General features: G+C 37.2%; 2 protein-coding genes and 1 long non-coding RNA gene across 3 annotated transcripts; 1 reads left to right on the top strand and 2 right to left on the bottom strand.

The window, feature by feature from the left end:
* Positions 2533-5512, bottom strand: LOC109825944 (basic transcription factor 3). Its single transcript, XM_020392861.1, has 6 exons — positions 5399-5512; positions 4575-4642; positions 3935-4083; positions 3792-3848; positions 3448-3486; positions 2533-2943 (listed from the first exon to the last, which is right to left on the bottom strand). Exons 2-6 carry the CDS (start codon positions 4640-4642, stop codon positions 2732-2734), a joined length of 525 nt encoding a protein of 174 aa, XP_020248450.1. The 5' UTR covers positions 5399-5512; the 3' UTR covers positions 2533-2731.
* Positions 6751-14452, bottom strand: LOC109825810 (tobamovirus multiplication protein 3-like). Its single transcript, XM_020392711.1, has 11 exons — positions 14201-14452; positions 11244-11334; positions 11109-11161; positions 10927-11019; positions 10750-10821; positions 8731-8803; positions 8593-8638; positions 7555-7618; positions 7413-7466; positions 7232-7309; positions 6751-7039 (listed from the first exon to the last, which is right to left on the bottom strand). The coding sequence occupies exons 1-11, from the start codon at positions 14348-14350 to the stop codon at positions 6947-6949; spliced, it is 867 nt and encodes a 288-aa protein (XP_020248300.1). The 5' UTR covers positions 14351-14452; the 3' UTR covers positions 6751-6946.
* Positions 23483-24851, top strand: LOC109826017. The gene is made up of 3 exons (XR_002243155.1): positions 23483-23593; positions 23684-23767; positions 24458-24851. It is a non-coding gene; the product is annotated as an uncharacterized LOC109826017 (long non-coding RNA).

Here is a 26550-nt window from a genome sequence, read left to right as displayed (position 1 = left end):
GAATTTATGTCAACTTAAGTGGACAATAGGCCGTTGGGGCAGAGCCAGATCGACCTGGGTTTTCCGGGCTTGTCCCGGACCCGAGCTGGGCTCGGGCCTTGGGCCCGAATGAACACCCCTACTTCCCTACTTATCAATGTTTAATGTGTAATTAAAGTTTGGTATTGTCTGTTTTTCTTTTTTTTTTCTTTTTTCTTTTTTCTTTTTTTTTTTATGCGTGAACGTTTGATTGATTGTGCTTGAGATGTCAAGCAATTTTAGCCATATAAAACATATAATGCTGCAAAAATGCATGAACACGTCAGCAAGTCGTAAATGTAATTAAATGTTTTGCTATTAAAGAAGAAAAACATTAGTAACCGCTGCACATCTTTTAACCTGCTGAAACGTAATTTTGTATCAATTAAAATCCACATAATGCATCCAACAGAAGGGTTTTTTTTTTTTTTTAAAAACACTTGATCAAAAGGGGAAGGAATAATTTAAGTTGAAGCAGAGGAATTTCATATTTGGATAATTTGTAATTTGGACTACAACATTATTATTAGATAGGCAATATTTGAGCAGTCCTCTATTTTGGTCATGCTTGTACTGCTATGTCATCGGAGTACCATTTTATTGATTCGGTCACTCCGTCCGTTTCAAGTAGAAGCTGAGCGCGTTTGATTGATGCTGGACTCTCAGCAACAATTCGTGCCACGCGGCACGCCCGTGAGATTGAACTGAGAGTTCTATTCCTAAAAGAGTGCTGCTACAAGGACCTCAAAATAGAAGACATTGAGTGGGACAGGTGAGGTGTCGCCTCCATGTCCCGTGATGCACTAATTGCCAGACGGATCCTAAGAGTTCTAGTTGCCGCCCTTAACAAATCTTATTTCGTTTTGCTTCTATTTTGCTCTTGATTCTGGCCCCCATCGAATGAAGAAAATGGCCGTAGTTAACGCGCACATCCTAATTGCATGGCGATGGCAGTTTTCATCGAATGTCAAGGATCAAACACATGGAAGAGCGCAAGGAGAAATACATACACAAATGAAGACAAACAAGGCTAAATAGAGCTTATATACCCCTATCCTTTCACCTACTTCTCACTTATAAAACCCCCAACTTGTATTTGTAGCCAAAAACACCCTAAAATTTTCTAAACTTGCATTTATATGCCCTCACTTTTTTTTTGAGGGCACTTAAATACCCTAAAGTTTTTACAACTAGCACTTAAATACCCTAAAGTTTTTAAAACTTACAAATAGATACCCTCAATTATGCAAACTTGAGTGTATTTGAGTGCAAGTCATAAAAACTAGAGATATCTGAATACAAGTTTTTAAAATTTTAGTGCATGTAAGTGCAGGATTTAATAAGTTTAGGGTATATAAGTGCAAACAAATACAAGTGAGGGAATATGAGTTCAAGTTTAAAAAATCGAGAGTATTTACTTGCTACCAAATACAAGGGAGGGTATATATATAAAAGTGAAAAGTAGATGAATCGATTGGGTATATAACTGCTACTTCGCCGAAAAACAAAGATAATTAAACCGCTATAGTCCATGCTAAGGGATATTCCCAATCCCTACTCATTTATAAAGCATGATACGCTAAAATTGTGGCACTAGAAATCATTATTCTCAATCTCATAGAGCATGGTTCAGCGAAAAAGCAACAATAGCCAACAGTTAAAAAAAAAAATAATAATAATAATAGAGCAATTAAACCATTTCTTTCTGAATAAAGTCGCGGAATACATTACAAATATCTCTAGCAATAAAAAAAATTTATTCAAGATACTCATAATTCAAAGAAAATTAAAGACATGCTTATACGAACAACATTTCTGCGCATAATAACTAGAAAAACGTCTTGCAAATAGTAATATAAACAGATACAAATAATCCAATCCGACTCTCTATTAACATATTGACAGTGTAAAGTATATTTAGAGCTAGATTAAATTAACCAAATAATGTGTGGCTTTGTTGATCTTCTGCCTAACTTTTTAACGGACCACCTGGTCTCAATTGTTCCCCAATATCATCAAATGATGTCGTTGGGCAGTTTCCCACAACGGGAGAGGAACTAAAGTTTTCTCCCCTGGCTCATCTTAGCATGTAGCAGGTAGAACCTTGGTCTTTCTTAAGATATTAATAGATAAGAATATTCATTTGGATCATATGTTCGCATACACGTACACAAAGCATATAGACGAAAAAGAATGATCAGCATAACTTACCATTGTGTTGACTACGATTATCCAGAACCTATTGAATAAAATCCCCGATTGAATTTGGTCAAGTGCAAGACAATCCCTTTATTAGATGAAAGAATTCTAAGTAAAAACTTATTGAAGTGAAGAAAGAAAACAAGCCAACCATCTAAACCTCTCCTTAAGTTTTCCTTTAAATGATTTGGAAACCGTTTCTATAAATGATAAGAAACAAAGTAAACTTGGGCGTCGATCTTCTTGCCAAAAGAATAATGCACAACATATGCAGCAAAAAATCAGCAGCAAGTTTACAAGATATATTTGCCGATATAAGAAAGCAGTGAGAACATAAAGTTATGCCATTTCACCAACTCAAATAAATCTGATACACACAGGTTGACAGAATAGGATAAGGTCTCAAATTGCGTCTCTAACTGAACTACAAGAGATCTCTTTCAAATGTGCCACAAAACTAGTAACAATAACAAAAACAAGAAGAGGTGAAGGGGGAAAATTGTACCGAAACGCACTAGGCAGTCGGTTTTTTCTCAGAAGCCGGCTTTTCCTCAGCAGCAGCTTCAAAAGTTTCTCCAGGGACAAGATCAGGGACATCATCATCGTCCTCCTGAACTGCACCAGCACCAGCACCAGCACCAGCACCAGCACCAGCAGCATCAGCACCAGACCCCTGCTTTTGAAACTGTGCTGCAAGCTTCTTCAAGTTTTCTAAGTTATCAGGGCCTGGAAAGAAAATTGTCAATCAATACCCAACATTTCATTTCTTTTTCCCTTAAAAAAGAAGGATAAATTTCACAAAACTACAATGAACTTTGGGTGTTACAATTTTTCACTAAACTATCATGTCTAGTGGCAGTTAAGGTAAGTTGTCACATGCGAGGCAGTTTTGCCCTCATCCTTACTAACTTGGTGAGTTGACCGATATCAGTAAGGACAGGTTGACCTTTTATCAAAGACATGAATGTTTTCTTTTGCGGTTTTAAAAGTTTATGTCTTTATGGTAGCATTCTCATGGGAGTTTTGTGTAAAATCCACCAATTTTCATGGGAGTTTTACGAAATTTACCCTCAAAAGAATTGTCAAATGCCACAAGACAACACGATTTAAAAAGTTTGAGGGCAATAGCAGAGTTTGGTTTAGCCCATTATTAGAAATATGATGCAGGAACTAATTTTTACTGACCATCAAATTAGAATGACAATAATGCACTTAAAGAGAAGAAGGTACCTAGCTGGTTGAAAATCGAAGGTAAAATATCCTGCAATCCTGTTATTGGCAATTGCAATCATGTCAGCTTATAAGAAAGCAAATGCAAATAACTAAACCAAAGAACAATAGAAATTTTGTTCATAAAATAACTTATGAACAGAAGATAAGTATATACAGCTGGTAAGGTGCTGCTTACATCAAAAACTAGCTAACAGTTTAAACTAATTGTCAGGTGAGAACTAAAACTATGAGAGAAACAAAACATCATAGCTTCACCATAGTGTAGTTTCTTTTACATACTCGGAACTGTTTATATATATATATATTTTTTTTTTCAATGCATGTTTAGGAGATGAGAGTACTTTTTGTCTGTGAAGCACCACTGACCACCCATGTGTTGGCTGCAATTGAAGCTTGCACTGAATGAAAAGACAAATTGCAGTCAGTAGAGCAATAATTCATTCAAAGGGCATTATATCTATACATATGTGATTTCTTACGTTACCTTTGGGATTCACAAATTGGATAACAGAATCATCCTTAAAAATGTTGACTTCATCAATAGCAGGGATGCTGTTTACCCCCACTCTTTTCAAGGTGCTCTGAAGCCTTTTATCATCTGTACTAGTAGTTTTGTGAACTGCCTTCTTCTTTCTGATTAAAATCCATCGAGAAACCATTAAAAGAACAGAGAGAATTAAACAAGTGAAATCATAAACTAGTACATTCACTAAATAAAATAAAAACGATTAAATATTCGAGACATGATAGTTTCATGCCCTAGATTCAGTATTAGTAGTGTTTGTGCCAAGCATTTTTCTCTTTCTTGGAGTAGACATAGAATTCAGATGTTAAAACTTAGTTCTATCTTAATATGAGGTCAGAATAGAGACATTCTTTTCCTCTTTTCTGAACTAAGTGTTCTTCCACTCATAGAAAAACACCTGCAACCTTAAAACTGTATTGCACCAAAGCATTTTTGATATCGAGAGAGTTCAGACAATTAACTTTCAGATATTTAACTTCCTAACTTTAAGTAATATCCCCAAGGGGGGAAAGACTCATTCAACATCGATAACAACATTTTTTATATCAAGAAAGTTCGTACAATTTCTCATGGAAGTGAACTAAATATAATGCAGTACCTGCGCATACTACCCTTCCCACCGGTGCGAACAGCACCTGCCATTTTGATGAGTCTCTCCCTATCCATCTGCATGTCACCAAAAGTGTATCGCTCAATGATGAGAGTCAAACAATAATAATGGTGCCAGAAATGTACGTCAAATGGACCAAATTAGAAATTTACTAAGGTTGGCAAATGAACACCCATAAGCAAGACTTTTGTCTTTGTTGTGAAATACAACCTAGCTATAAACACTTTGTACTGATGAGACTTGCAAGTCAACAACACAACAAGTAAAGATTTTCCATCTGTCTATTTTTCTTCACGGTTCATGCGGGCGAGGTGATTAATGACGTGAGATCTTTCCCCATCATTCACAGCTTGTTTCAGATTTCACTCAAACAAACTCAACTTTTGAGCTTGTTTGCTCATAAACCCACATTAAAAAGAAACCAGCAAGTCCACATTTTTCTCTTCATTTTACCATCAGTCTATCAAAAGACTGAATTAGATGGATTCAACAAATAAAATATACCGTACTTTGATAATAACATACGCAAACACATGACTCTGGATATTTCAATAAATTTACAAAAAAAAGGTTATTTATTTTCACGTTAAGTTATGAATTTCTCATGACAACTGATTCCAATTCAATAGGATGAATCTTTCTAAAATCCTAACTTGTTCGATAGTTTAAAAGGCGAAAGTATAATCAAATCTTTAAAAAAATTCCAAATCTAGCTCGAATTACTCCGAGCAAACTCGGCTCGAATGAAGAAACGATAAGGACTTGTTCAAGATCGAACGGTGGTGAGGTATAAAGAGAGGAGAGGAGCTAACCTGCGCCGGATCGAAGATTTGCCGCTTTGAGGAGGAGGAAGAGATTAGGGTTTTGAGAACGATGAGAGAGAGGGAGAGAGTACTTGGTTTTAGTATGAGGGTTTTTTGTTTGTTTCGGGTATCGCCGGACCCGACCCGAAACAACTAATATTGGAAAATTGAGAAAGGATAAAAATTTTAAAAAAAAACTGGTTTTTAACGTATATTTCAATATTTTAAGGGACAATATATTTCTCCTTCATTGTTGTTATTTTCCTATACGATTTTTTATTTTGAGATGTGGATCTTAACCTTTGAATCTACTCCTCTATATAAATAGGAGAACCCAAGATTCTATGCTACAGTAGCATTTACTGTAGCAATCTTGAAACTGGCCGCGCTGGTTTTTTTTTGAAAGAAATATTATGGGAGCACACAGAATATTAAAACAGATTGGATACTGTAGCAATTCAAAAAATTTACTATAGCAATTAAAACAGGAATTACTGCAGCGGGAAGAAAAATATGTTGCACGGTGTTCACACTAGTTGAAAGTAGAATTTGACAGGAGGCAAAAAAAACTTAAAAGAGTAACAAAGATTTTAGAGTTATAGGTAGTTCTAGTGCTTGACCGACAACATGAATTTGAATTGTAAACAATTTAAATGAACAAAACTTAATTAACACCATATAATGATATAACCCAAGTTCATGTGTGGTACTATGACAAAAACCCAAGTTCAAAGGAATCCATAGCTCAATCAATTTCAAAGTCCAAAACGATTTTTTTACAGCTACTTTGGTGGAAATGTAACATTTTACAATGTTATACTCACCTCCAATCATCTAAGAAAAAAATACGTAACATTTCACAACTACAATATTAGACCTGCAAAAGGACCAGTAGGCTATACCTAACATTCAAGCCAAAATCAAAGACTGTTAGTTTCCAGTAGACAGCAGGTTTATAAGTACTAAAGTTTTCATGATCCCCTAACATCTTATCTCGATATCCGTTCCTCATGCTAATCCTCCTCTGTTGCTGGCTGATAGGTATGTAGATCATCAAACTTTCCCTAAATCCTCCACAGTATTTGCTCATGATTGTCAGTATGCATGCTTGAATTTAATCCAGCCGCAGGTTCATCACAAATCTTTCGTATTTATTTACGTACACTATAAATATACCGTAAACAACTGCCCCAACATTATTATCCAATTAGAAGATATTTTACAGACCGTAAACATGATTAGTGTTGTTATCAGAGGAAAATAACATTATTATCCAATTAGAAGATATTTTACAGACCGTAAACATGATTAGTGTTGTTATCAGAGGAAAATATTATACACAACTTTTCCGCATCTACAGCACAGACCGTAAACATGATTAGTGTTGTTATCAGAGGAAAATATTATACACAACTTTTCCGCATCTACAGCATCTGGTAGAACAACCCGATACCATTTTGCATTCAGGTTTTCCTTGTAATAATATGTAACATCAAGCGTGGGATATCATTATGCATTTAGAAGAAAGAGGAGCACATCAGCTTTGTTTTTGCTGAATCAATGAATTGGATGATACTGTGTGATGCCGCGCTTAGGGGGTAGCTTCCTTAAAATGAACAGAACTAGAGATGAGGGAAGAATTTCCACCAGCTGCAAGAATGAATATGAAACGTTAGCGAAAACATGGGATTTTTGCAATTAAGGCAATAGTGATTCAGAGTACATTCTGTTTTAAATAATATCAATGTCAATTGATAACTGGAGTCGAATGATTCCTGAGCATTGTGGTGTAAAAATTATATTGAAGTTTCACACGATGTGGAAACAAGGTGTGAGCGATACCATGTAAAACAAGAAGTTGAGAATCGGATGGTTCAGAACATCAAGATTTGCCGCTTTATCAAATGCATTGAAGAACATCTACGCAACAAAGAACAGAGTTAGTGATGAAGGTGTCAACCAGAAAGGGCTGACATGCAGAGGCGAATGGTAATACCAGATAAGCAACAGAAACCATGCTTACCATTATGCATCTCACCAGAAAGCAGGAAAAGCATATCGTAGTGACATAACCAACCTAGTAAGAACAAGACATATCAATGCACAATCATAAACTAACAAACAAAAAACAAGCATGTGCATGCACAAACATGCGGAACAAGTACCTCCTGTAACTTTTTTCTTCTCCCTTTAGATTCAACCGGGAAGCGTCGCAACATCAGAAATAACCTATAAACATGAAAGAATCTCCATCAGGTATACGATACTTACATAGTAACATTATAAACTAATCTAAGATATAACATCTGTCCAATGTGGAATCGGAACGATACGAAATGTTAAGATGTTAAGAGAAGCCATATTGATCAATCAAGGTAGTTTGGGAAGACAAGGACAGGGGGATTGTACACGTGGATGCATGGTAAAAGATCTAGAAGCAAGCCTATCAGAAGAATCAAAACTGTGAATAGAGATCATACAAGAATCTCGAAATGATATATAAAATCTTGGAACGCCAGAGGGAAACCATAATCTTTTGACAGGAGAAAATCACAGTAAGAATCTGTCAGGGCAAACCTATTGACTTATACTTGATGGTATGAGTATGGATATATGTGAGGCAACATGGTTTTAAAGCCGAAAAAGAAAGGGAATGCACTAACCACAGCATTCCTCATCGGCTACTTCATGACACATGAATTGCTCCTAAACAAGATCTAGATTGTTCAGAAAGCATATCAATTTTTTGTGAAAATGTCACTCAGTAGACATCTTTTAAATACGCTTCTCATAAATATCTTCGGGATTTCTAGCAACAACCAAATTTATAAGTTGAGACAATTATCCAATTATAAATAAATCCACACCTTGCATATCTTGTGAAACACATACGCAATTGTTCCCATGGCTGGAATAGAAAGATTTGAATACTAGATATTTTAGAAAACTTTGAAATGAAATAAAAAGGAAATGTCTGCTAGAACAAATTGAGGACATGGAGCTATGAAGCACTTAAGTTTGCAGGAAAACCTAAATGGTCGCAAAGGAGGGAGGGGGGGGGGATTAGATTAAAGTGGCTCAAGCTTATAATTATTTTAGCTCGCCAAATGACCAAAAAATGGATACAGAAGGGGCCACCTTGAATCAAGCAATGTGTGTGTGACCACCCACAGACAATATAAAGACACAAAGCACCAGCTCACCTCCCACCATAGAGAAGAAAGCCAAGGGCAGCAAACAATGAGACACCTGCCAGAATTCATTCAATGTAAGAATAACCCACAAATTTGAATCCATATTCCACATTAGAATCAGGGTTATCATGTAAATTTAAACTGCACCTGCAAAGTAAATCTTTGATATGACGAGCATAACTTGAACAGGCTTCCACCATAAAAGTATCCACAGGACTACCTATAAGAAAACGAAAGAATAAAAAGTGACTACCCTATCAGGGCATAAACAGAACAACTTGAAATAGTTGCAATTAATAGATTCGATTTGACAAAACTACAAGAATAATAAATAAAATCTTTTGTGCATAGCAAGCAACTTTTGGACCTCTAACAAACCATTGACTACAAACTTCATAAACTTGAAAGCATTTATGCCTCCCATAGTATTTCAAAACTTGATTCGTCGCAATGCCAATTTGCCAAATACATGCTACTTTAGATATTTATCATATGCAATTGTAGTATAAACCATTATACCAATAACTATACATTATACAAATAACTATACATTATACAGTGATCCCCGCCATGCATAAACTCCATGAAAGATTGACATGTTACCAAACTTCTCCACAAGTGCAGAGTGACTTCAGCGTAGGTACCCTTTTCTTTACCTGCTGGAAATTATGGGTTTGAACCTCCATATTCAGTAGGCTACGCTTTTGTTAATTAAAACGTACAGAAGGGTATTCCTTATTGTGCAACAACTTCAGCTTGGGCAAGAGAATCAATTTATGATTTCTTTCTCAGCCATAATTAGTGGATAGGAGCACGACGGTGGTGCCTTGTCACGAATATCGTGCTCCAAAACAGATATGGGTGTTTGGGCAAGTATCCAACATCTAGACAGAAGAACACTGTTAACATTTATATTTCATCTGAATTTATAGTATATAAGTATCTTGTTGGAATAAGTATGTGTGTTTATTGATATTAACATGTGAAATACAATAATTTTAGTAAAAGGATAAATACAATAATTACTGTTTTCAAAAGAAGCACAGCATATTCCATCTTGTGTATAATTTGAGGTAAATAGCAGTTTACAAATTTCCAATTCGTTGGACACAGATGTCGTCAAGTGTCATATCTAGGAGTGTCAGATGCACTAAATTTTTATCAAGGGAAAGTGTGCCACATATCATAGGTAATAAGACAGTAATTGTCCTCTTTAGGTGAGTTCTTTTTAGGGGGACTTCCGTCTACAAATATAAAGGCTTTTTCTCCTTTTTCGGGGATGTCTTCCTCTTCTTTTGTAATCTTCCCTTTCCCAATATAGAGGCCTTTTCTCAAAAGAAAATAATAAACACATCTAGAAATATAATTAAGTATTATTTTAGTAAATAATACTTCCCTTTCCCAATGCAGTTTGATTTCGGCTAAAGATGGAGAAAAGTTGTGCTTTCGCTTATAATGAAGTACTATTTTAGTAAATATGAGCACTTCAGACCACTGTAAGAATGATCTAGACTCTCGAGTGCAAATGTCGCCTCACGTTTATTTTCTGAAAGAACTACAACATTAAAATACGATTAACCAGACAGGACTACCAAAAGCTTGTAGGAAACTTGGATCAAACTTCAAAGTAATAACTCAGGCTCTCATAAAGGTTGAAATAACAAATCATGCACTAAGGACATTAAATAGGGAATAAGTACAACTTAGGAGCAGGTTACTTTGAGATTTAACTACTCTGCAAGTTCTTGGGCATAAATGTCAAAAAGAAATGCCTCCCCACAAATGACTGTATTCTACATCCCTTACTCCTATAAGGAGAGGGTCACATCTACCTGGGTTTTTAAAAAATGGATCTGGTATTCGTGGCGGAGTAGCTAAAGTGCTCTCGTTTATGAGATCAATATGACTTAGAATTTACAATTCATCTCATACAGCTTACTTTACTGATGATTGAACACGATAATGTATAAGGAATCTTGATGACAGTCATAATAATCATATATATCTTTTCTCATAGCATTTTGTCTGTCATTGGTACAGTGCCAAAAAGAAGAAAAAATGTAGACATCTCTTGGAGATTATATATGCATGAAAGCTCAACTTTTATTTCTAAAAGCAGCTCACATGTATCCAGCACAGGAGAGCTGCTTCTCATAGCAAGATTACCTGTATAGCATACACCACGCAATTAATCATATAGAAGGTTGGTCTAAGACCATCTGTCGACACCGCACGCGCCTGTCAAACATTGCAATTCAAGAATAGTAAGTTAAGCAAACATCAAAAACCACAAATCAAAGGAACAGTAACTGAAGTAACAGATTAAACTACAATGACATTTACCTGATAGTATATTTCAGCCCAAAACAATACCAATAAGGCATAACTCGTGAAGAAAAGCAGGCTTGGCATATCAAGAATAATGTGCTGAAAGATCTGGACAGTAAGGGGAAAAAACTGCTGAAATAATAATACTAATGAAGAAGGACACTCCATATAAGCAAAGAAATAGTAAGTAGTCAGACCTCAGGTTTAATGTGCTGAACATTTCGACGGAACACAAAGACAACTGCGCGAACTGCAAATATCGCCAGGAATTAAGAAAAGATTAAATCTAACTATGTGAATGATAAAAGGTGGCCTGAAAAAGGGTTACATACCAGCATTCACAACAAAGTTGAGCAAATGAAAGACCTTCTGTGTGGTCCAACCATACTCTGGAACTCTACATTCAATCCTAACAAGTTGGATCTGCAAATACGAGTTTTGCCAATCAAACTAGTCAATTATAAAATGCAGTAAACTTCAAGTCTGGAAGGGTTAACATTCACATGGGCACAATAGGCCAAAATATATGCATAATACTGAATAATAAGGAAACAGAAAATATACATCATTGTAGGCTGTCTAAAAATTACTACAGATAGCTTATTAACACCGATGATGAAAGTTACAATCTGACGACTTCCAGAAGGTTACAATTTGAAGACTTTCACGTAGATCGATGAAGGTTACAATATGACGACCTTCACAATAACTGATGAAAGCTCTAATCAACAACCTTCATAATCAGCATCTAGAGTTACAATCTGACGACTCTCACATATCAAAGAGTTAAAACAAAGATAACAAAACAACGATCTTTGCAACGCTCTGACAGAAAGAGACTACAAATCGACGGTCTCTTCAAACCAAGACGTGAAAGTCCTCCCCGCGTACCATCATCAAGACGCAACACCAATTCGACCGCGGACGCAGGTCAAACCTGGCTGCAAACGCAGCTCACATTCAGCTCCAGACGCTGCAAACGCAGCTCAGATCCAGCTGTCAACGCAGCTCATGTTCGGCCGCAAACGCAACCTCCGAAAGCTGCCAACGCAGCTTTCATCCGCTGCCAAACGCAGCTTCCAACAAACAGCCAAATGAGCTTCCAGCCGCTGCGTTCGAGCTTTCAGACACTGCGTTCAAGCTTCCAGACACCGCGTTTGAACGCAGAATTCACATCAGAACGCGAATTTTATGTTTGACTCATTCAAACACGAGCTGAACGGTTTCAAAACCGTTTCCCACGATCTGAGGGGATCATAACTCCACTCAAGAGTGATTTAAGAAACGGTTACATCCCATTAGCCCCACTTAGGAGCGAATTAAGGGGACAGTTACACCCCTTAATCCCTTATAAATAACTAAGAAATCAGCGTAGTTCGGATCCTGGAGTTGGAGCCTTCTCTTTGGCAGCAAAGAAGAGATCTTGGGGAGAATTGCTGGAGCTTTGAAAATCAGCAACAGGAGCTTTCTTCATCCTTGGCTTATAGACCGATTTCGGTTAAATCAACTCTTTCATAGAGTTTCAAACTCGTTCAGAGTTCTAAAACTTACCACGCAAGTTCTCCACAACGTCAAATCGTGAGGAGAAGACCACGTTTCAGTAAATCAAGACGTTCGGATCGTCAACGAGAAGCAAACTCGACACGAACACTCGAGGGAAGCATCTCATCGCCACCGTGAAGAACCCAGAATTAAACAAATGGGAGAATCCAAATCATTCTCCTCTCTTTTGTAATCAGAAAATCCAATTGTAATTGAGATCGAGGGAATACAAATCAAATTTCTTTCATTTTATTTACTGCAAATTTTCCACCAAACAATCATATAGCTAAATTATGACTTTGGAATTCTACTTTCAATTATAAACAGTAGGATTTAACAATTATACAAGTTTGGCCAATCCGCCAGTCAATTGTAAAATAAACTAGCCAAATTTTCAAGTCTTGGATGGTAAGCCTAGCATGGAAAGAGTAAAATATACATGCAGATAACACAGAATGGCAAGAAAATAGGAAACATTAATCATGGGTGTGTGAGGAGATATGAATATGAGCTAACACCTCATTTTCCACAATGACCTACCAAGATACACGAACAGTGGGGTTCACCATCCACCAATTCTAATGTGACTTAGCAAGGTGGGTTTTATCACTAGTCTATCTCCTGGTAGCTCATATGGATCTAACTCTGTCTTCCATGTCTTCCATCTCCTCTGGACCTAACGCTACAAAGGTTACATTAAGATGGCCGTCTCTTCTTTTCAGCTGAGCCCTTGATTGAACCTTAAAAGGCTAATATTCTTACAAATTCTTGGAGATTTGACTCCACCAATAAGTGGTGTCTATTTGAGAAACAAAAGATTCCTCCGACTCTTTGCTCCTTTCCTACTTGTGTAAGTCTACTTGTTCTTTCCAAACAAACTAGGTCGCCCCTTCAAGGTGATGTTTTTCTATAGGATTGATGGTGCTTTGTCTGATGCCAAGGAGAACTCACCTCAAAAAGCTAGTTCTTAGAAAAAGGGAACCCAAATCTCTTATAAATGCACAATTGACTCCTCATTTGGTCAATGTGGGACTAAATGGACTCTCACACAACCCACGCTTCTGCATTCCCAGCACCCTTCGAAGACTAGCATCACACTAGTCTAGTCTCTGACTAACACTACAATATCGACGCCGCCGGGAGAGAGTTAAACATCTTATAAACTAAATGCACCCTAACAGCACCTCTTCAAATGATGTTTCCTAGTTTCCACATAATCAGTGGTGCTCAAATCAACTATATCAAGCTTCATAGTTAACAACCAACCATTTCAAATTTCCAATATCAACAATTTCTATTGAGGACAAATTTTCAAAACCGACCTGTTTTGAATTTTATTCTCAAAAAAAGACCCATTTCAAACTTAATTTTAAAAACAGACCCAGTTGGCTGAAACTGGGTCGGTTTTTGAAAAAAAAGTTCCCAAACTTCACGGGAGTTGAAGTCCCGTGAAGTTTTTTATATAACAAAACTTGGGACTTCAACTCCCGTGAAGTTTAGGAATTTTTTTTTTTCAAAAACCGACCCAGTTTCAGCCCAACTGAGTTGGTTTTTGAAATTAAGTTTGAAACGGGTCTTTTTTTAGGAATTTTTTTGATAAACAGGTTGGGTTTGAAAATTTGTCCTTTCTATTGATCATATGATATTCTAAATTAGGTCAGAACACATAAAAAGAAGTATCTTTACGAACTGCAAACCCCCAGCACACAGTAATCTAAGCAACGAACATTAATAAAGAAAAACCAACCAGAGCAACGGCCGAGACGAGTCCAAAGAGAGCAGCGAGCGCGTGAAAAATTCGGTCCTGCCAAATCGCCGAATCATTCACCTCCTGCCACCAGCTCGGACGCCTCCTGATCGCGTCCACGGCCGCCGCCGCCGCCGTTGTCGATACCATCGAAATCTCGCCGGGATTTGGTAAAAAGTTTGAACTTTGGGGGGTTTTAAACCCTAGTTTTCGGCCAGACTCTGGGTGGAGAGAGGATCGTTAGAGGTCTGTGTCGAGAGAAAGAAAGGAATTCGTGCACGGGAGGGGTGTACGGCGGTCTAGCAGTAGTTCTGACGGAGTTGACTGACACGTGGACGGGGTTATGCAGTGACAGCTCATGGTAGGAGTTATTTGTTAGTATCTGTGTTTGCCTTCTATATAAGAAAAATGTTTTAGATATCAAAAAATATGAGACCTTACATGGGACATGTGAAGTGTCAGTTTCATGTCCCATGATACACTGTTTTATGAACAATGCAGCATGAGATAGGGAGTCGACACCTCACATGTCCCATGTTTTTGGGTCCCTGTAGCACCACCTTTTATATAATAGAGAAATGTTGCACACCCTATCAACTGATGCCCTCTCTAATAGGTTATGATTTATTCTAAATCTGATAATTCTTTATAGGCACATTAGAAAAAAGTAATCTAGATTCTCTATCTTGATGGCGCACAAGATGATGTCAACTTTCATGCACAAGTCGTCAATTATGTTAATCTAATGATTAATATTTTTTGGTGCATCGTTAAAATTAGATCAAAATCATTAAGTATTCCTTCTTTGAATTGAAGTAAACAAGGTAAAGAATTGATCTTTTCTTATTATAATTTGTCAGATTCAAGCTAGTTTTTGAAGTTAAATATAGTAAACTACGAGGAAATTTGAGTGTTAATATATGTTGAAAGTAAGCATTTGGCTAATGATTAGCTACGTTCGGTGAATTAGATCTTATCACGAGTGATCCGGACGATTAAGATGTTCCAATATGACTTCAACGGTCTTCGGCTCAATTTCCAAACTTGGTTATCAAGTTCGGTGAAATATATATTGCAGATATTTCCTTTATATCACGTGTGGGGAATCAATATATAGCATATCAAGGAGAGAGTTTAGCCCAAAAGTAACAGCTAAGAGAAGCATTTAGTATTGGAAAACTAAAGATTAGGATTCCAAGCCCAATATCAAATATAAAGAAGACTATAAATGCGGAATTAAAAGCAACACAATCAACTGTAATAGACAACCAATATAACGTGGTTAGGCAAAATGCGCATACATCCACGGACAAGAAGAAAGCTCTTTCTACTATAGCAACAAAGAAGAGTACACCATATAATAACCCTCAAATCTTATACAAATCTTGAGACCCAACAACAATAGGAACAAATGGGAAACATACAAGGGATTTACCTCACAACTCAAACTACACAACGCACTCGAAGGATCACCCTCAAGCCTCACCTCCAACTCAAGAGGATTGAACCAACTTGACTAAGTTGTGCCCACTAAGCCAACCCTAATGTGCTTGAGCACATCATGGGCATGGATCCAAACCCAACATTTAGGGCCTATATATTTTGGTTTGCTGTAAAAATAAATTGTGGCAAACGTACGGCAACAAATGCTCCTATGACACCCTCATTTTAGTCTCATATGGACTAGTGTGAAGAAATATTAGTGGTTTAAATAGAGAATAGCCTAAGACCCAAGAACAACTAGTGCTAGCATTTTAGGAGTGGACTTTAGCCAACATCGAGTTGCTCTCGGTGGATCCCACGGCTTGCACGCGCTGACGGGCCCGTGGACCCAAAGCGTGATAAATGGTATCAGAGCAGGTTACCAGCCGGAAGTGTGAAACTAAGTGCTATGAATGACTAAGTGCTACCCTGTGCATTGGAAGTGTGGATGTGGTGGGAGCCACCTCTAGAACCCGTAGGAACCACATCTAGAATCTACATCACCTGGCAAGTGACACTTGGATGTGCCAATTGTCATGTTTGACGACGAGGACGTCATCTTTGTAAAGGTGGGGTGATTGTGACACCCTCACTTTAGCCCCACCTCACTTTAGCCCCACATGGACTAGTGTGAAGAAATATTAGTAGTGTAAATAGAGAAAAGTCCAAGGTCCAAGAACAACTAGTGCTAGCATTTTGGCAGTGGACTTTTGCCAGCATCGAGTTGTTCTCGGTGGGTCCCACGACTTGCACGCGCCAACGGACCCGTAGGCCCTGGGCATGACAGTTGCGCGCAACATTTATTACAAAAAAATTAACTTTAAATTTATTATTTGGATATCTGCAATTGTATTGCAGGAAATACATTTTCAATGTAAATTTAGTGTTTGGTTGAAAATTTACTTAGTGCAAAAGCTACATAATTTGATGTAAACAGAAACTTGGGTGCAAATAATTTTTTGTCTGGATTTAAAAAGATTTATTTTGATAAGATGAAATTATTTTTATTTTTTTAGATTTTTAAAAATTGTAGTTTTTCCTCTCATCAAATTGGCTATAGCATTTTTATCACAAGTGTTTTTTTTATAAAATGGAAGTCTTACTTACCTTTCCTAATTATAATGTTGCAAAGTAAATAGTGCATTTATAAATCTAATTGCTCTATTTACATTTACAACACTATTTCCATCCAACCTAGATTCAACGTAATCGCAAGCAAGAACATGTACAAAAATTTTATAGTACACATTCCTCTCTAAGAAAGTAAAATAGAATGTAGCTCTTATGATTTGGGGTTCAGTTTCGGACAGGGTTATAAAAGAAAAGAAAAGAACAGGTTAGAAATTAGTTAGGTTTAAGGATTTCTTTAGTTTAGGAAATAATTTGAAACATTAATAGGACTTGAGAAATGAAGTAGCAATTTTAATGACTTGAAGACCGAAATTACAATTGGAAAGAATTAAGGGACAATATTGGAAAAATATAGAAAATAACTTTTTGACAAACTTGAGAGTTTTTTCTTCCTCTCACAAACATGCATGTAGTAATTTGCAAATCACAAGTAGAGGGGGTTTGATGAGAAAATGTTAAAGCTAAGAAGATTTGTGAGACACGCCAAAGTTCAACAATATTACATGAGATATAAACAAAGTTCAGAGGGATTATGTGGAAAAAAAAAATCCAAAGTTCAGAAGGGATAATGTGAAATTTCCACAAAATCAAACAGTCTTAAATACAAAAAGGCACTTTTTGAAATTAGTCCCTCAAATCTTTCATATTTTGTACTAGTCCCCCACATCTTCATATTTAAGAATGAGTCCCCAAAAAAATTCAAGCGTTCTGAAATTATTCCCTCAGGTTAGCACCAGGCTGAAAGATTTAGAGGATTAATTTCAAAGCACTTAAAAAAATTTGCAGGACCAATTTCAAAATACTCAGAGATTTCGGGGACTAATATCAAAATATAAAGATTTTGGGGACAAGCTCCAAGATATAGAAGATATGGGGGATTAATATCGAAAAAGCCCAAATTTTTTTAAGTGCTTTGAATGTTGATCCAATTCTCAGCTGCTAACACTGTGATTGATCTAGATAAATATTATTATCTATTATTTTTATTATTAAGAGATGCGAGGCTTTATGTCTTGTTGGCTGTGAGTTTCATTTTTCAAAACCCAAAAATACCCTCAACGTTTATATAAAACTTGCGAATTAGTTCAAGGGTAAATTAAAAAAAAAAATCCAATATAATTTCTAGCAAACTCCCTTGACAAACCCACAACTATTCTCCCACGTTCAAACTTTAGCGCGTAATTAAATTCAACTTACTTCACTGTAGAACTCTTGCATGTAGGAGAGATAAAGTAGATGTGAGATTGGAGAAAATGGATGAAGAATAGGTGAGGTGTTTTGGGGAAGACGAAGGTAGTGTTAGGATTGTGTTTTTGATTATTTATATAACTTTATGAGAATTAAATAAGATTAGAGATCTATCATGATTAGAAAATTAGGTCTCATCATGATTAGGAGTTTGTATCATATTCTAATTAGGAAGTTTGGCTAAGGGTAGGGTTTAGATTTTCCTATTGTTTGTTAGAAAAATTGAAAGAAGAAAATAGAGAATTGAATTTGTATTATTCTCTCTAACAGACTTAGAAAAAGAATGGATTACAATTCCTCTTTGCAATCTCTCTCTAACAAGCTTAGAAAAAGAAATTACAATTCCTCTCAATCGGTTTCCCGAATTACAAAAGAGAGAAGGGATCGATGGAGACCCTTCCCTTTGTTTAATCTGGATTCTTCTCGGTGTCGATGGGAGTTCAAATCCTTGTATCCCGTTGACGATCCGAACGCTTCACCTCGTGGAACATAATAACTTCCTCTCAGTTGACGTTGAGGAGAACTTGCGTGGCAAGTTTGAAAATAACTCTTAACGAGTTTAAGAACTCAGAGCGAGTTTAAAACTCTGTAAAAGAGTTAATTGGTTTAACCGAAATCGGTTTCAAGCCAAGATCTAAGCTCTCTGTTGCTGAAATTGAAGATGCTCTCGGTTGTTGAAGGATGAATGCCGATCTTCTTCTCCAAAAGCGCTTTTTTTTGATCTTTCAGAATTCAAGATCTAAAAAAAAAGATCCACCCCTAATTCGAAGAACTCTAAAAAGAACTCTTTTAAGCTAATTTTTCAGCTATTTATAGGGGATTAAGGGGTGTAAGTGCCTCCTTAATTCGCTCCTAAGTGGGGGAGTGATCCCTTCAAATCATGGGGGAACGATTTTGAAACCGTTCAGCTCGTGTTTGAACGAGTCAAACACAAGAATTGCGTTCTGGGCACGAACTTTGCGTTTTGGACCCGGGACCCAGAGTTGGGCTCTGCACTTGAGGCTGAAAAAACGCAGTGGTGAGCCATGCGTTTTGAGTCTGGAACGCAAGGTTGATCTTGTGTTTTATTCTTGGAACACACAGATGAGTTATGCGTCTAAAATCTAGGATGCAGTTCTGAGTTGTGCGTCTAGCTTCTGAGACGCAAATGTGAGCTTTGCGTCTTGAATTGAAGAGACTATTGACTTGTAGTCTCTTTTGTTAGAGCATTTACGAAGATCATCATATTATAATCTCCGTCTTGGCTCCTTAAAATGTGAGAGACGTTAGATTATAACTCCTGTTGTTATTTGTAAAGGCTGTTGATCAGAGCTTTCATCGGTTGCCGTAAAGGTTGTCAGATTGTGACCTTTCTCGATCTACGTGAAAATCTTCTAATTGTAGCATTCATCTATTAACATAAAAGTCATCTGATTGTAACTTTCATCATTGGATTGGTGATGCGAAAGTCGTCAGGTTATAACTTTCATCATTAGTGTTTGATGGGGATTAGCTATCTGCAGTGATTTTTAGACATCACACACCTATATATATTCTTCCATTATTGGAGGAGAAAAAGGAGAGGAGAGAGACAATATTCTTTTAATCTAGGGTTAGCAAAAGGTGTAGCCTGATTCAAGAATATTGTGTGAGAGACGATGGTTTCATAACCTTTAACCATGTAAAAGATTATAATATTGGGAGATGGTTTCACAGTCTTTGTCCATCCAAAAGATTGTAAGGATTGGGTTTCAGAGAGAATATGAGAGTTGATTATATATGTGAGGTTGAGAGATTGAGAGACGAGAGTTGAGTGGTTCTTCTTGTAGTTCTCCCTGATACATAGTGGATTTCTCATATTGTTGCCCCATGGATATAGGTCGAAGCGATGTTGATGAATTCGGAAGTGAGTTTTCAAGATAGAAGTCATCATCATGCGAGATTGAAGATCGGCTTTACAAGAATCAAGATGAAGAGAAAGAAAAATAATAGGACCGGGATCACCGATGAGAGGATCTACGGCCACCGATCAGCCGGATGCGGAGGGTGTGGTTTCTGGCGGTGATGTCTGAAGGTGACGGTGGGCGATGGTCATGAAGAGGCGGCGGATGTATGACAAACAGAAGAGACGCGACTAGTGTAGAGCGTTGGTGAACAGTGCCGAAGCAGCTATGACTGGACTCTGAATAGCACTGTTGGAGGAGCTTTGGATCTCTAGTCTTATTCATGTAAATTACGAAGAGGGGAAGGTGAAGACATGTGAGTGCTCACAAGGGGGGAAAATTAAAAACGAAAAAAGAAAGAAGGAAATAAGATATTAAGTGGGGTCCACGCGAATATGTGTAGGATGGTCACATGAGTACCAAACTACCAATTCATATGGGAAAGAGAAAAGGGAGCACTAGGATCCAATTTTTGGTGGTTATCATGTTTGGTGTGCTGGATTTATGTTTAAATTCAAATCAACGTCTGAGATTGATTGGAGTGTAGAACAGTGAATCGGAGGTGGACTTTTATGATCCAGTGATTGATTTATAGGTTTTGGAGTGTTCTGAATGCAATAGAAGGATCAAACTTTTAGATTTTTCTCAGATTGGTTAGAGAGTGCTGAAAAGTTCTGATGGTGGTGACTAGACGGATCTAAAGATAGATAAGGTAAGTGAGTATGCGAGGGATGAGACTAGTGTAGAGAATCAGACGTGATTTTATTAGTAGAGTTGTCAGCATGCAATTATTTTGGATCATCACAAGAGCAGGAGTTGGTTGGTGTATAGACTTGAGGAAGGTAGTGCCAACTTAGATGGAGCTTGCAAGCGAGCACAACCGAGTGACACACAAGTGATAGAGGAGATAGAGGCATTCGACTCATAGCGTAGAGTAGGAAAGGTGCACTGATATAGTTTGAGACAAACAATGCAGGTGGAGCACAAAGATAACAAGCAAGGGGAGGCTATTGTCAGTCTCAAGTCGAGAGGAGAAGCATGGTTGATTAGCTTATGATATTAGAGGTAGTGAAGATCTCTTGGTGCGCACAAGAGAGGTGGAGGCGCCACGGTGAAGCAAGATAGCGTGGGTCATGGGGTATCCTAGTAGGAGTGCGGATGTTCCGATTAGGAGTGTGGATGCTTCTAATTAGAGTGTGAAAGAAATAGAAGGCGGTAGTAGGAGATGCAAAGTTTCAAAACGGCAATGGTAGGTCTTCTAGGTGACTTAGGAATCAAATCCAAGGTGGAGATTGTTAGGTTTTTGTTTTTGATTATTTGTATAACTTCATAAGAATTAGATATGATTAGAGATCTATCATGATTAGGAGATTAAGTCCCATCATGATTAGGAGTTTGTATCCTATTCTAATTAGAAAGTTTGAGTAGAGGTAGGGTTTTGGTTTCCTTATATATATTCTTCTATTATCTGAGGGGAAAAAGGAGAGGAGAAAGAGCCAATATTCTTGTAATCTAGGGTTACCAGAAGACGTAGCTTAATTCAAGAATATTGTGTGAGAGGCGATGATTTCGTATTGACCGTGTAAAAGATTATAATAATGGGATAGGGTTTCGAAGTATTTGTCCGTCAAAAAATTATAAGGAGTGAGTTTTTGAGAGAATATGAGAGTTAATTATGTATGTGAGATTAAGAGATTAAGAGATGAGAATTGAGTGATTCCTCTTATAGTTCTCCCTGATACATAATGGATTTTCTGTATTGTTGCCTCATGAATGTAGGTCGAAGTTGGTCGACCGAACCACGTAAATCTTGGTATTCATTCTTCTTGATTGTGATTATTTTCTATCTTGTTGACTGTGGGTTGACTTCCGAGTTACGCAGATTGTAGTAGGCGGGGAGAGTAAAATCCCCAACAGGAAGGCCTAAAAGAAGAGGTGGTGAAAATGGAGAGAGTGAGGAGAAGAAGAAGAATGAGTGAGAATGCGTTATGGCTTAAGAGAGGAGGAAGAAGAAGAAGAAGACAAGAGTATTTTGGTGTTTTAACTTTTATTTTAAATATTGTATGGAAATATGGTGGCTTTGATGTTTTGGGCCTAAAAGTTAAAAAGAAAAAGTAACTTGCGTGTATAGGTAAAGATATAAGTGGATCTAAAAATAAATGTGGGTATAACTTTGGGTTTAAAGGCAAAAAACCTAAATCAAAACCCATTCATAGTTTCCTCATGCACACAATGGTAACAATAAATATGTAATATCTATCAATTGTTTTTGCTTTTGTCACATGTTTGGTATACTACCATATATGGTCCACAAATTTGAAAATTTATCATTCCGTCCATCCAAACAGGTATATGAAACGTGCTGCACCAACCGGACTATGCAAACTTGATCGACTCATATGTAGCGTGGGGAAAAAAATTTATGCCTAGAACTTTATCAATCCGTGCATTACCGTACACTTTGGTCATGTTTTATAGTTAGTTTTTATACACTTATTTGTGTTAGCGTCAACTATTAGGGTTTTGACCAAAAAAAAAATTATTATGCAAAAATATACCGTGTCATGCACGCATTACATACACTAGAATACTAATTATGAAAATATGTGATCTGTTTTCTTTAGGGAAAACTGTATAACTTTTGGATGCTTCTTGCGGTCATTTGTTCGCAGCAAGGAATGGAAACTGAATTATCATTCATTGAACAGATGTTGATCTAAGCTACATATATCAAACAGCGGATCATCTTAACAATCATAAGTTTCTTGAGGGTGAAAGTTTTGTCTCTTGATTTCCTTTTATGTCATGAATTCCTTACTTAATTTCGTGCTTGGTCGTAAATTATTAGAGTAACTAGTACATTAGGCGAACTAGAAAGATTGTAAAGTTGTGCATATTTGGTCCTACTGATAAAAGTTGACTGTCCCTCTCTGGGGAGAAGTCAAGATTACCTACAAAACACAGATATGAATGTCATCATAACTTCTTCTCTACATATATTTTGTAGCATTTCATTTGATGCGTACCTAGTTATTATCAGTGATTTAGCTCGTGGGTTTGTGTGTTTTAGTCATTCAGATTTGTTTTACTTGCATTTTGGATCATAATTATAACATTTTAAAATGTTTTTAAATTTATGCAGTTATTCTCAATAATCGTAGTACCTTTTTTAACATCTCTGTGAAGTGCAATAACATTTGTTGCGCCACCATCGACAGGTATGTCTGTATCCATGAGAGATGTGGGTACAGAAATGATTCCTGTGGTTAGCCCTGAAGTATCACGGACAGAAACTCCTACTAGATTTACATCACCTACGCGCAGTCCAGGTTCTCGTTCATTATCCCCCGCAAGAACTGGACCAACCTTCACATGTAAACGAGTCAGCTTGGAGCCTCGGGATTAAAAAAAGGAGAGCACGCAGGAGAGAGCTAATGGTTCTTGGACAACAATTGGGTAGGATGGGTATCGCTGCATCGGCTGGGGGGGGACGGCTGGTAAAGAAGAGGAGAGCAGTAGAATTGCTTCTGTGGTGTAGCTAGGTAAAAATGTGACTGATGCCTGTGCAGAAGTTTGGAAGGACACCGGAGAAAGCCAAGTATTTGGCTAGGTTTATGTCCTACACTTTCTATATATAAGAGTATCATATATGTCATGTATTAAGTCAAATCTCAGCTGTAATGTTGCTACATGTTTTCAGGTTTAAACAGGAGGAGATCAAAATCCAAGGCCATGGGAAAATCATGGAAAGGCGAAAACTGAAGCTGAAATGAGGAAATTTTAGGTATCATATATTGATTTCTAAAGTGATTTACTTTTGCACATATATTTGCATGTTATTACATTCACTGGTGTAAGGATGGATTCAAATGTGTCTTATTATGGATCACACTCTATGATCTCCATTAAGGGAGAACACTGACACATTGCTGAACACTGAGCATCCAACAGTTATACACATTCTCTGCAGGGAAAATGAGCCGCATGTGTGCACAATCAAGTTCCGCTGTTGGAGTATCTTACTAAAAAAAGCGGTGTCGAGGGCAAAAAATTTTAATCTAACAATTTAATGCATCTCAATAACAAAGTTCCACTCTAATTGAACGTGCGCCATCAAACCATACGGATCTACCTTCACAGCATTTCTTATAGGATTATTTTCTGTTGTATGATTATACAGTGTTTCTTTGCAGTTTATTCTTAAGGTGAAGGGCCAACTAATTTTCCATATTAATCCATCCACAGCGGCTGTCGATGTCATATCAAAAATACATGAACAAGGACAAAAAACAAATTGAGATGGCAATAAAGGGCATATCCTCATTGTAAAATGAGAAATCTGAAATTGCACAGTAGGTTATAGAAAGGAGCAGTCAGTGACTCAGTAGTTTGTATTCAGTCAAGAGGGCTAGATAAAAAATTTACGCAATTCTTAATGCTGAAGTTCATAATCATTTATGCTCATTTACGTTAGGTTAAGGTGGAAAAGAAGAGGGCTCGCGCACAAGAGAAGCTTTATGAACCAGCTTGCTGCTGCAAGACATAAATCCGAGCAAAAAGAAATCGACAAGATTCGAGGACCAAAAGGAAAGCTGAGTACATCAAAGGAACCGGGCACATCCACACCTCATTTTCCTGCTAGGGTTGGTGCTAGCTCCTGATCGTGTCTCAGCAAAGGATGTCACAAGCCTGCGTATGCTAATCGTAAACATTCTTTTTGTGCTTTAGCAATCTTGTAAACTGACATAACTTTCTAGGTGAGGTTTCTTCAGATCTTTTTGTGCTGCTAGATGCAGTTGTAGTTAGCTCATCTTCATGTAAACATCTATGATGCTGTCCATGATCTTCTATTAATCTTCAAGGCATGATTCTTCTGCACGAACAAAGAAAAAATCAGCATGTTTTTTTAATTTGGCTTTAACATTGTCATCCTGTTTGTTTTTATCGCACGATTCTTCTCTTGCAAGTGCTTGATCCAATAGAGTATGATTGAATTGTATGGTGATTCCTGTCTTAGATGCCCCGATGCTCCAAACTGTTGGACTGAGTTAAGCATTCGTCAAGACGCTACAATCTACATACACATGTAATGCAATACCCGGTATTGAGCTTCCTACCTCATATTTTGTTGAAAGTTTTGGTCCACTTTTAGCCCTTTTCTCCATCTGTTGAGCACATCTTTGAGGTCTCTCCGGATATTTCGACCTTTTACACTTAGGAAATGATAAAAGTTATATGAGATTAAGGTGTTATTTAGGTAGAAAGGTATCTCTACAAGAAACATTATATATGCTGTATAGTTAATTATTAGTAAAGATTCAAAGTTAGAACTAGATTTATGTAAATTAGGTGGCCGGGGAGTACATATATAGCCTTAAATAATAAAATGGGAAGGAACTGATGGGATTTTATGAATTAATAAATCAAAAATGGGAAAATTTTTAGTAGGTCTGTCCATCTTGTTGTAGCATTATTGTTAATCACTGTCTTTTCTTGTTACTATATTCCGGGTGCATTTTCCTTTTGGCTTATTACGGATGTCCACTCTTAATATTGAAAAGAGACATAAAAGTAAAGATTGGTTGTATAATTATTGGAATGTGTAGTTCACTGTCTCTTGAGGAAAGAAGTAGACTGAACTGTGAGACACTCTTACAGACACGTCCAGGTGCATGTGCAAGGATGAGCCCTGTAGGCACGCTGGCACCAAAGCCGCAATCTGCACGCGTGCATCACCGCAGCTAGCATTGGTCACTCGGAGTCCCCAGGAGCTCAGAATCGTAATTTGAAGATGTTTTTTTTTTTTTTGTAGTTTCAGATTGTTGACATAAACGGACAGTCTCTGTAGCATAAATTTTGGAAGTTGGACGCATGGAACTCAAATAGGAATAACCCGTATTTTTATTTTTATCTACTGCATCACTTCAGGAGGAATGTATCTCTTTCTCAAGTCAAGTTGATGTAGCTTTGGGTCCAATAGTAGTATTGCAAATCCGTATTTAATAGAATTTGTTCTGGATATACGGGAAGTACGTGTTGTGCGCGGCGCGGAAGCGGGACAATCAAACGGGCGTGCTTCGAGAACCAAATCAAACAAACGTAGAGAGAAGGCCAAACACAATCAAAACAACGACACAAATCCAAACACAATAGTTTTACGTGGTTCGGCAAGTTGCCTATTTTCACGGGGCAAGAAAGGGGATGGGGTTTTCACTAATAGAGAAAGAGTACAAACTGAGATTACAAATCTCTCGAAGGAACAAACTAATCTCACCAACAAGCTCTTAATCTCTCCAAACAAAACCCTAAACAAATAGCTCAGAAAATACCTCTTTTCTGTGCTCCAAATATCCCTAATTTTCTTCTCAATTCTCTCTTCCAATTGTTCCATATATATAGAAATCCTAAAATCATAAACATACTAAGAATTCTAAACCAAAAGCCAAAACAAATTAGGAATCCTAATAACCTATTACCAAAATAGAATAGAAATCCTAATAACCTCATGTTACCAAAATAGATTAGGAATCCTCTATCCAACAATTCTTCACCTCGGCGAAGTATTCC

This window comes from Asparagus officinalis, chromosome 10 (assembly GCF_001876935.1).
Source record: "Asparagus officinalis chromosome 10, Aspof.V1, whole genome shotgun sequence".
Lineage (NCBI taxonomy): Eukaryota > Viridiplantae > Streptophyta > Magnoliopsida > Asparagales > Asparagaceae > Asparagus > Asparagus officinalis.
The sequence above is the reverse complement of the archived record's forward strand: the minus strand, read 5'-3'. Positions and strand labels throughout refer to the sequence as shown.